General features: G+C 37.3%; 1 protein-coding gene across 1 annotated transcript in view; it reads right to left on the bottom strand.

Annotated features, from left to right (window-relative positions):
- Window positions 1–12,549, bottom strand: part of CC2D2B (coiled-coil and C2 domain containing 2B) — a 95,304-nt gene that overhangs the window by 63,196 nt on the left and 19,559 nt on the right. The window contains exons 9-13 of the mRNA XM_044753355.2: window positions 11,936–12,033; window positions 6,680–6,820; window positions 3,965–4,064; window positions 3,645–3,763; window positions 615–792 (exon numbers count right to left, since the gene is read on the bottom strand). Of these exons, the coding sequence (XP_044609290.2) occupies window positions 615–792; window positions 3,645–3,763; window positions 3,965–4,064; window positions 6,680–6,820; window positions 11,936–12,033 (636 nt within the window). The remainder of the gene's footprint in view (window positions 1–614; window positions 793–3,644; window positions 3,764–3,964; window positions 4,065–6,679; window positions 6,821–11,935; window positions 12,034–12,549) is intronic.

Consider the following 12,549-nt stretch of genomic DNA (forward strand, 5'->3'; position numbering starts at 1 on the left):
GGTGCAGATGCAAGTTCAACCCCATATTAGCTATTAAGACCTCTTGTCTAGACTTCTTTACTGTCTCTAATTTTTCTCTATCATTCTATTTGCTTCTTCTTTTAGTGCAGGGGTTCTTATGGTGTGGGTCTCTGGACAGGGATCAGGGGTCTGTTGCGTGTTTGTTCTTTCATCCATTCTTATAGGGATCCAAAATGCAAGAAAAGACAAACAACAAATACAGCAAGAGACTGAAATCACCAAACCAGGGCTGGGGCAATTTGGAGAAATCATTCGAGACTTCTAATAACTGTACTACTCATTATAGTTTAAACAGCTCTCTTCTACCTCAATACCAAATGAACGGTAACACTGCACATCCATGGTTGGCAGAATTTTAGCAGGAAGGAAACTAAGTATTTAGAGAAACCATAAATCAAATAAATTTGTGCTTATAGTATAAAAGACTATGATGGATTATAAATACATTATTTATAAATATCTTGTCTACCCACATAGATTAGTCATCTCTTAATATAAAAGTGATTACTTATCATATATAACAGTAGCTAACAAGAAATTTTAAATTAAGTATGGCATAAAATAAGGTACAGAAGTAAATGACAATGGCATACCTCCAAGCAAATTGTTTCAGGCCAACATATTAACTGAATATTGAAAATTTGCTGAAACATGACTTTAAAATCACACTGTAGGGAAGATACTGAAGTACGAGAAACCTGTTTATCGTTGTACCATATTTTAATAAAATATTTAAGCTTCTGAATTTTGGCTCTCCTCTTTTGTTCATGCCTAAAAATAAATAAACCTTTAAAGGACCCTTGAAAAGCAAAACGGATATAAAATACTGTTCTTTTCAAAACATACCTTAGCATCTTAAAATATGCTCTTTTTAGAGGTCAAATGGTATCTTTAAGCCCAATAACACGTCCCTATATGTGGATAAAAGCCTCTCCTACGCAGTCAAATGTTTTTAAAGAAAGATATTCACTCAAAAATGGAAAGAAACATAAAATCAAGGTACTATAAATCATTCAGCTATTTACTTTACTAAACTATAACTTAAAGAGATTACAGCACTTACCCATAATAAGATGTCTTACAAGAGGAGAAAACTGAGGGACTTAGGAATGGGAGTGGGGGAGCTTGAATCAAGAATTCAAAAATATTTTCTAACTTTTAAAAGACACACACATGCACACATACCATGTTTTCAATAACATCAAGGATGTAGCTCTAAGTCAATAGGATTACTGTGTCCCTTTAAAGGTCTTTGTAAATCCCTTTAGGCTTTAGGTTGTACACCCTTTTTCTCCAGGACATTCTTTCTCTGAACCCAAAGATCAGAGAGGCAAGCCAGAGGTTATTTCCCTGGGGCTTCTAGGAAAACACTTGTTGGGGAATAAATGGATCCCTTGAGTGATGTGAAACTCCTAAAAAGAGTCTTCCATCCATTTACTCATTCGTTCATTCACTCAACCAACATTTAGTGAATGAATATCTTCTGACTGCAAGGCAACTGACCTAATCATGTTTAAGACTTGATCCTCTTTTTCAGAAAGGAGAAGACTGGTTGGAAGATAATCCTTAGGTTGAAACATAAAATCTCCCTCTGTTCTCCATCCTAATCATCCTGTGGGCCCAGGATCACCCTGCCCCCATATCAGCCCATCTTCTCTGTAAACTTCTCAGAGTGTTATGGGACACAAGATTACTTACTTTTCCTATCTTCCTGTTAGCCTCTTCTGACCACTCTCCCAATTACCGTTAGAGAAATAGTTTAGTAAAATTTGTCCTTTACGTTTCCCTTTGAAAGTAGTTTTGTTTTGTTTTTTTTGCAGAACATCAGCCCTGAGCTAACATCTGCCAATTCTCCTCTTTTTGCTGAGGAAGACCAGCCCTGAGCCAACATCTGCGACCATCCTCCTCCACCTTATAGGTGGGACGCCTGCCACAGCATGGCTTGATGAGCGGTGCCATGTCCACACCCGGGATCCAAACCAGCGGACACCAGGCTGCCAAAGCAGAACATGCGCACATAACCGCTGCGCCACCAGGCCAGCCCCTGAAAGCAGTTTTAATAATGAGCTCATGAACTGATTATGGAAATTCCTTAATTCAGGATTATATTTATCTTCAGGAAATCTTACCTTTTTCTTCACCTGTAAACTCTTTAATTCTTCTTTAATCCCTGTACTCCTTGATTTCTATCCTTGACATCAGTATATTATTCTCTTCCAGAGAATCAATTCTTATGCAATGGGACATTTCAAATGCATAATGACAGCAATGCCACAGAATAGCAACAATTTTGAAAAGATGTAAAGCATCATATTTCCGTTTGCCTTGACTTCCACTAAGTTTTAGTCTAGCCTCTCCAGCACAAATGTTTTCCTCCTTCTCTTTCTCCTCTTTACTTCCAACTTCCATTTTATGGCTCCTGTTCTCTTGTCCTCATTTAGATGGTCCTTTTATTTTGAGGAAGATTAGCCCTGAGCTAACTACTGCCAACCCTCCTCTTTTTGCTGAAGAAGAGTGGCCCTGAGCTAACATCCGTGCCCATCTCCCTCTACTTTATATGTGGGATGCCTACCATAGCATGGCTTTTGCCAAGCGGTGCCATGTCCGCACCCAGTATCCGACCCAGCGAACCCCGGGCCACCAAGAAGCGGAATGTGCGCACTTAACCACTGCGCCACCAGGCCGGCCCCTAGATGGTCCTTTTTTAACGTGTGTCTTACATAATAAAGTATGTCGGCCCCTTTGTGGAAGTACATGTAGAACAAGTAAAGAGAGCCTCACTGCTGCACCTCTCTCGTCAGAGGAGGGTAGTGATAACTGTGCTTTTGTGTCTGCTACCCTTTATGTTCACGTTAAAATTTAACCATCCATTCATTCATTTAGTGGATACGAATATTTATTAAGTACCCACTTCTAACACTGTGCTAAATGACGCACATTCACAGTACTCAAAGATGAACTGGTATGAAGTGTCTCATGGGAGAGAGATGTTGAAAAGTTGGACCTAGTTCAGTGCTCTGAGTTGCCATTTCTTCTTTAAGGGAGATGAGATCCACAGGCCTGGAGATGGCAGAAATGGGGATCTGTATGATATCTGTTTTTGTACAAATGTCCTGTGAGCAGGGAGAAAACATTACAACTCAAAGAAGTCACAACTGGGAAGGAAAGAAGTTTGTGTCGAAGTAGAAAATTGCCCAGAGGCCCCTCTCAATACAGAATACTTTCTATGAAAGAAAAGGGGTCCCTTAACAAGCAAGAGCAACTGTATTATCTTATTTTTTGCAATGGCTTTATATCCCACCTATTGTTATACCTGAACAAAAATTCCTACCATAAAAAAACAAAAACCAACCATCAACCAAACTGGTTTATGTCCCACCTCAGTCATGAATTAGAAGGGTGACCCTGGGCAACTTAACCTTCCATAAGCTTAAAACCCCCATCTCTAAGTCTGAGGATAATATCATAGAGCTATGGTGGCAACTAAATGTGCACATGTATAAAAAAAACTTAGCAAAGTGCCCGGCATATGGTACTCACTCAAGAAATCTAACATTATTACTTAAAACAATCCAATTAAAAGACAATATATAATGAAGAAATAATCCTTTAAAAATGCTTACATCGAACACTTGGAAAAGTTTGTTAATTCTGCAGTGAAAGAAAGTTGTGGCATCAAGGTAACTGGCTTTCTTCTTTCAATATCTGTTTCTTCAAGTTCTGAAGCTAAATATGAGAGGCTCTAGAAACAAAAAAAATAAGTATATAATTTACAATGTAAGTTTATTGCTTAGGATAATTACCCTTAAAATTAAACTTCTATTTCTTACATTTGTCATTTTGTTGGGTAACTGTTACGAATACCAAAATTTCCTATTCTACCAAACAATTTAATATTATAACTAGTTAAGATATGTTGAATTTTATTTTGCAATATAAATACCTCCTGCTTTTCCCCATTCTTGAAAACTTTTCCTTCCATTTTCTTCTCAGTCTCAGACATTCCTGACAGTTCTTCTTCATCACGTTTATTCATTCTTATCCTAATTAATAATAAATAGAGTTATTTAAAGCAGAAATAACGGAAGTCTTTGAGAGTTACTAGAGGTCTTGCCAAAACACACACACGCGCACACACACACACACACACATACACACAAACATGTAATCTCTTACAACAAATAATTTTACATCTCAAGGAAATTATCAATATGATAAACTTACATATATATTTTTAAAAACTTCATAAGTTTGTTCTCAGTTTTCACAGATTTCTCCCTACCCAGTAAATTTACCATTAGTGTTTATAGCCCTTTTTAAAGCCATCAAGTAACATTTTCTCTGGTGAGAATAAGTAACCAAGGGGGAAGGAAGATATAAAATTAAGGACACACACCATGTTTCCTCTCATTTTTCTTCCTCTCATGTTTTTTATGCTGTGAGAACATGCCATGTATAAGGGCAGGTGACCACAGTGCTATTAAGTGGTAAATCCCAGTTATACTCCTTGGTATTTATGCATAAACAGTAAGCAGTTCAGACATTACTATACTACTGCTAGATACTAGGTAACTCCTATATAGTACTTACTAAGTACATGCCAGGCAATGTTCTGAATACTCTACACATATTAATTCATTTAATACTCACAACAACCCTATGAAGTAAGTATTATTATTATTCCTCTTTTGTTAGCAGTCCAGCAAAATCCCAGTTACCTGGAACACCTTCAGAAAATAATTGATCTGGGACGACTTTTCCTGATAGCTCAGGGCTTTATTCTTTTCAGCAAAAAAATTTGCTTTTTAATTTTAATGTTTTAAAAAGGAGATTCTTTGATAAAATATCATATGCTCTGTTGGGAATATAAAATGGTGCGGCTGCTTTGGAAAACAGCCTAACAGTTCCTCAAAATGTTAAGCCTAGACGTGCCATATGACCCAGCAATTCCGTTCCTAGGTATACGCCCTAAGAAATAAAAACATACGTCCACACATGTGAGAGGTGACGACTAGAATGTAATAAAATGTTAAATTGTGGTGATGGTTACACAACTCTGTGAATATACTAAAAACCATCGAACTGTACACTTTAAATGGGTCAACTGTACAGTACGTGAATTATATCTCACTAAAGCTATTTCAAGAATATCATATGTTTTTTGTCTTCTGAAATAAAATACAGGGAATCTAGTGTAGATATTACACAGCTTGAGATCAGACTACCTGTGTTGAAAACCCAGACCCAATACTGGTCAAATTCAATATGCACAAAACAAAAATACGTGAGGAAAAGGTAATGTAAGCTCTAGGTCCAGGCTTTCTTGTCATAAGTACTGTCTTTCCTGTAAGTCTGGCTATAGGCTTATTCAGTTAGGGTTCACAAGACGGAGGCTTGTGGTGAAGTCACTAGTGGTTAACTTGGCCACGAAACAGAGTTCCCAGGAGCATCTTCAAACATACAGCTTTTCTAGTTGATCAGAACGATACTTTAACTGCTCAAACTAAATGCCCCAATTTAAGGTAGCTCGGGCTAGCCCTGCTGGGGCCAACCTTGTCACTGTCGCTGTGGGATTTAGTTCAGAAGTCCTCTACCAGAAGTAAACTGGAGACACAAACCCAAGCCAAAGTCCACTGGGAAGGTCGAATGTTAAATCTAAGGATGAACAAATGCAAAGGGCCTCACACGAGATTAGAGTACATAGTAGTGAGAAAAAGAGTAGGTGACGAGCAGGCAATATTGGCCCAGAGCTGGTGTTCTGAGGAAGCTTATGGCATCTGTGGCTCTCCTTTTCTGAGGAGAGGTTCTTAATGCATGGGTGTATTGACTGGTTTAAAGGATTAAAGGCAAGACAGAAAGTTTACATGAACTTAGGTGTCTAAGATAAACAAAGTTCCATGCTGGGTTAGGTTTAGAAACTGTCAGAAGGACTTTCTAAACCATTGCAGCAGGAAAAAAATCAAAAGTTAAATATCTTTCTTAACTGCCTGAAATTACACTCATCTTTTACAGTTTTGAAAAACAAAGACCCAGGATAATGGGTTGTGGGGAAGGAACCAGTTATTTCACTGTGAGTTCACAAACAGCTTACATGATTAAGCATAGTTTTTAATCGTAACTATCTCCTCCACTAGACATGTTTTTATGACTTACACGTTTTACCTAGGAGTATGATTTCTAGGTCTATGTTTAACTTTATAAGAAAGTGCCAAACTGTTTCCAAAGTGGCTTTCCCATGTTGCACTCCCACCAGCAATGAGAGTTCTTATTGATCAGCATCCTTGCCAGCATTTGTTATTGTCTTTCTTTTCTTTTTTGTTTTGTTTTGGGTTTTAGCCATTCTAATAGGTGTGTAGTATATCCCATTGTGGTTTTAATTTACATTTATCTATTGACATGACATGATGTTGAGCATCTTTTCATGTGTTCATTTGCCATTCTTCTTTGGCGAAGTGTCTGTTCAAATCTTTTGCCTAGTTTTTAATCGAGTTGTCTTATTAATTTGTAAGAATTGTTTATATATTCAAGATACAAGTCCTTTGTTGACTACATCAAATAGTAGTCTAGCTTCTGGATTTTCTCCCAGTTACTGTGAATTCCCAGTGATTCATGGGTAGTTCCTCAGCAGACCTATAAGAACAAATAGAGAGCCACTCACCTCTGAAACTGTAACTTTATTGGGGTGCTTGTAAACCCTTGCCGTTGTCGAAGGGATTTTATCTGTTTCCAAGTCCGTAACATACTGTGCAGTAGAGAGAAGTCCTTTTCCCTTTCTAAGTCATAGAGCTGTTTTGTATTACTACAATAATTACGGTAGATCAAAAAGATGTTGATGGATTAGCACTACAAGTCATTAAAAATGGCCTGGAAGAATGTATTCCACTAAATCTGCTGGACTTCCCATCTTACGATTTTTTTTCATTTTACCCACATCTTGATATAGAGACTGAAATTCCATTTAGAGATTCACTCTTATATAACTTACAGATTTTTCACTATTCAAAAGTGCTCTGCTAAAATCTATATATTTCCAGGTTTTCTGGACATTCTGTAGTGCACTTATTATACTTTTTTCAGATTAACAATTAGAACCATTGCTTCAAATTTAGAGGTACTTTGCCTGATGGGTAGTGTGAGCATATTATTTGTATTTTGAAGTAATGTACTGCTTAAAAAGATGCTTATTGTATTTCATGACGTTGCAAACAAATTATTAGTGTGATAAATTACACTGATTGATTTTCTAATGTTAAATCATCCTAGCATTCCTGGAATCATCTCAACTTAGCTATATATATATACATATATATATACACACACACACATATATACGAATATATGTGAATTAACCCACATCATTTTGATGTGGCCCTCTTCATCTCCAGTAAAGCTTTTTGCCTTAAATATTTATTTTATCTTACATTAACATAGCTATGCCAGCTTTATTTTGTTAGTGTTTGTGTGGCATATTTTTTCCACTATTTTTATTCTCTATCTTTCTATATCCTTATGTTCTAGATAAGTCCCTTGTAAATAACATATAATTGGATTTTGTTTTTTTAATTTTAATCCAGTCTATCAATCTAGATAAAAATGGAGCACTTAATCCATTTAGATACATTTAGGTTTAACTCCACCATTTTCTTTTATGCTTTCTACCTGTCACATCTGTTTCTATGTTCCTTTTTCTCTCTTTTCTTGCCTTCTTTTAGACTGGTTGAGTATTTTCTTACTATGCCATTTTCCTCTTCTATTGATTTGGAAACTATATCTTTTTATTCTTTTCCTTTAGAGGTTATAAGGTAAAATCTAAGTCCTTGATTTATCAAAGTCTAACATTAAGCTCTACCTTTACTTTTCTCCCGGTCAATGCAGGTATCTTTAATTACATTTACCCTCCTCCATTGTTCACTCCACTCTAGAAGCTTTATATTTTAACTCTCTCTATATTTTTATACCCCAGAAGACATCATTACATCATTGCTCATTAAGAATTACCCACATATTCACTACTTTCTTTGCTCATCAATCCTTCCTGACTTATTTCTGTTTGTAAACTCATGTTCCTTAGAATTTCACATCTTTGGAATATCTCTGAGCTAGGGTTAAAGTTGTGTTCTTCCAGAAAGACTACTTATTGGCTTTGCCAATTGTCTGGTGTCACTACCAACCTGGGGCTATTTTAAGTTAAATTCTAAATCTGAGATTTTAGACCACATAAGTAGTGTAAATTCAGGTCATAAATCTGCATGATTGTGGGCTTGTGATTATGACTTTTCAAAGGAGTATTTTTCCCCTCCTGCCTAGAGTAAAGGTCAAAGACAAGTTCATTTGTTATCCCGTTTACATTCTTCCTTTCATGAGGTTTAACACCCATTATATAGTGATTTCCTATTAGACTTTCCAATTAAGTTAAACTTGGCTTTATCTTCTGTCTCTGGCACTCCATGAAGTCACTTGAATGTTAGCTCCGGATTACTAGTGCTTAACAAATATCCTCAATGTAAAATCTCTAATTTTTAGGATTTCTCCTTTCACTTTGTTTTTGGCTTTTGCAGATTCCTTACCTTCTTGCCATTTCAGCAATATGTCTCTAAAGATAATATTCGTCTTTTACCAGACATTTTTAGTTGTTTTCACTAAAAGGGTCATTCAAGGAATCTAGTCTACCATACTGCTAGAAATAGAAGCCTATTGCCATTCATTTACTTAGTAAGTATTTATTGGGTGCTTACTACTTGCCAGGCACTGTGCTGGCTAAGAGGGGATAAAAAGATAAAAAGACATGCTCTCTGGGTTCAAGAAGCTTACAGACACGTAAATTAATCAATGCAATAAAATGTCATACGTGTTATGATAGAAGCACATGCAAGCTAGAGTGTGGGCATAAATAAGACAATGGCAGACAATAGTAAGGAAAGACTTCATGGAGTATGTGACACTCGATTCAAATCAATAAATACATAACAGATATCTATTATGTTGGAGGAAGTATTTTAGGTGCTGGTAACTAATATCCCAGCAGGGAAAAAGACAGAACAAGTAATTACAAATGTGATGAATATTATGAAAGGGCAAATACATAAGTGCTATGTGAGTATACAAAGAAAGAAAATTTAATCTAACCTAATGGGCAAGTAAGAGCCTCCCTGAGAAAGTAACATGGAATTAAATAAAATGTGTATGTTGACTAGGTGTTAGGCAGAAAACAATAAAATAACGTTGTAGAAACAAGAGGCATTAAAACAAAGATATACAGATATTAGAAAGCATAGCCCAGGGGCCAACCCGGTGGCGCAGTGGTTAAGTGCGCACGTTCCACTTTGGCGGCCTGGCGCTTGCCGGTTCGGATCCCGGGTGCAGACATGGCACTGCTTGGCAAGCCATGCTGTGGTAGGCATCCCACATATAAAGTAGAGCAAGATGGGCATGGATGTTAGCTCAGGGCCAGTCTTCCTCAGCAAAAAGAAGAGAATTGGCAGCAGATATTAGCTCAGGGCTAATCTTCTTAAAAAAAACCCCAAAAAAACAAAAACAAAAAAACCCAGAAAGCATAGCCCATTTAAGGCCCTGGACTATAAATTTCCAAGGCAGAGAGCTCCTAACATGAGGCTGGAGAGGTAAGCAGGAGTAAGGTTATGCAGTGCCTTATAGATCAGGCTAAAGCTACTGAATGTTATCTTGAAGGTAATAGGAAGCCACTAATATGGTTTAACCTATTTAGAAAAAATCACTCTGGTTTCAATATGCAGCTTGGGTTAAAGGGAGGTATTTTAGGAGATTATTTGAGTAGTCAGGCTATGGGATAAAGACCTGAAATAAAACAGACTCAGTAGGAACAGTTATGGTTGGATGTGAGGGATGAAAAGAGAGGTAAAGAGAGGGGTCACGAATGACTTGTAGATTTCTTTTCTGGATCAGGTGATTGTGGGTACTCGGTACCTACTAGACAGTTGTTAAAGGTTAAATACATATGTGCCATTCTTAGTTAACTGTATTTCATGTGCATATCTTTTCTAGTAGAAATGGTTTTCAAATGTCCACAAACTACCCTGTGCAGCATTTCAACACCACTCCCCAAATTTTCCTGAATGGAAATCTATTACACTGCCTTTTCTCTGCTTTAATAAAAGCAATAACCACCTCAGTGATCCTCCCATACACATACACACAGACACACACACACATAGTAGTTGCCTCTATTCACCACCATTGGACCCCATCTAAAGCCCACTTTTCTTTTTCCTGCATTAAAGTTTATTCGCTCGATGTTCATTATACCAATGACTATTCTTTGCCTTAAGTTTTAGTTAATCTTATAAATAGTACTAATTTATCATTCTGTAAACACTGATAACTTCTATTCATTCATTCATTCAACTAATATTTATTGAGTACTCAACTATGCACCAGGCCTTGTGCAAGGCACACGTCAACTTTCTCAAATAATATTGTTTGCCCTTAACTAGGTTATTCTAGGAAACCAGTTATTTAAATCAACTGATACCCCTAGTGATTAAAAGTTTGTAGAACCATGTCAAGTCAATGGGTAGGGAGTCAGGGAAATTCTTTAACTATCAAATCACTCTCATTTACAGACAATTGTTATATCTTTGTGCATAGCTGAACTTTCTGCCCAATAATTACCTCTGAGTGAGTTTTCCTATGTTTGGAGATTCCTTGACACATAAATATGTTTTATCTTGGAATTATTTTTCCAGTTATTTCATACTTTCCTAACTTCTCTTCCCAATTAGTCTACAAGCCAATGGTTCCCAACTTGTAGACTATGTTTTTGTTCTTTTAAAGATTTTATTTTTCCTTCTCCCCAAAGCCCCCCAGTAAAGAGTTGTATATTTTAGTTGTGTATCCTTCTAGTTGTGGTATGTGGGATGGCACCTCAGCATGGTTTGATGAGCAGTGCCAATGTCTGCACCAAGGATCTGAACCGCAAAACCCTGGGCCACTGAAGCGGAGTGCACAAAGTTAACCACTCAGCCATGGGCCGGTCCTAGACTATGTTTTTTTTACAGCTGTCCTTAAATCTATATGCCCTTCAAGTATTGTCTGTAGTCTGAATTAATAACATATCTTGCACATATGTGTTTGTAGACTTTCAAATATATACAAACAGTTGACAATAATATAATGCAAGTCAATTAAAAAGTATTAAACTCATTTTTAATTGTTTTTTAAAAATCAATGGATATTAGGGGCTGGCCCCGTGGCCGAGTGGTTAAGTTCGCGCGCTCCGCTGCAGGCGGCCCAGTGTTTCGTTAGTTCGAATCCTGGGCGCGGACATGGCACTGCTCATCAAACCACGCTGAGGCAGCGTCCCACATGCCACAACTAGAAGGACCCACAACGAAGAATACACAACTATGTACCGGGGGGCTTTGGGGAGAAAAAGGAAAAAATAAAATCTTTAAAAAAAAAAAAATCAATGGATATTAAAACTACAACTACTTTCATGTTACACTTCTGTGAAATATTTTTACACAATGATAGGTCTTTTCGAAAGGCTGGAACCATTTCTGCAATTGCCTAAAGAGTAAGGATATTGTTATTTTCTTTTTTTTTTTTTTGAGGAAGATTAGCTCTGAGGTAACTACTGCCAATCCTCCTCTTTTTGCTGAGGAAGACTGGCCCTGAGCTAACATCCGTGCCCATCTTCCTCTACTTTATATGTGGGATGCCTACCACAGCATGGCTTGCCAAGCGGTGCCATGTCTGCACCCAGGATCCGAACTGGCGAACCCCGGGCCATCAAAGCGGAACGTGCGAACTTAACCACTGCACCACAAGGCCAGCCTGTCATATTCTTATTTTGTATCTTCCATAGCAAGTGCAGTACTCTGTCTACAGAAGTTACTTAATACATGCTTGACAAATACATGAATGGCCCCAAACCTACCTTATCTGCCAATAATAATCTTGTAAAGACTTTCTGGTCAGCTGGCTTATTTCCAAATTTTCATTTGCTAATTTGGTAGCATTTGTCAGTGCTTTAAGCTACAACAAAGAAAAGAGTGTTTTTGTACACACAGTGGAATACTACTCAGCCATAAGAAATGATGAAATCCGGCCACTTGTGACAACATGGATGGACCATGAGGGTCCATTATTATGTTAAGTGAAATAAGTCAGAGGGAGAAAGTCAAATACCATATGATCTCACTCATCAGTACAAGATAAAAACAACAACAAACAAACATATAGAAACAGAGATTGGACCAGTGGTTACCAGAGGGGAAGGGGGAGGGAGGAAAGTGAAAGGGGTGATTAGGCACATGTGTGTGGTGATGGATTGTAATTAGTCTTTGGGTGGTGAACATGATGTAATCTACACAGAAATTGAAATATATAATGATGCACACCTGAAATTTATATAATGTTATAAAGCAGTATTACTACAATAAAAAAATGAGCTTTTTTGGTACATTTCATCTACCTGTTACCATCAGTCCAATTCATCTGCAGACTAGGTGTGTGCGGCAGAAGCACAAGTGTATAAATTTTGCGTATTAC

Source organism: Equus asinus, chromosome 2 (assembly GCF_041296235.1).
Source record: "Equus asinus isolate D_3611 breed Donkey chromosome 2, EquAss-T2T_v2, whole genome shotgun sequence".
Taxonomy (NCBI): domain Eukaryota; kingdom Metazoa; phylum Chordata; class Mammalia; order Perissodactyla; family Equidae; genus Equus; species Equus asinus.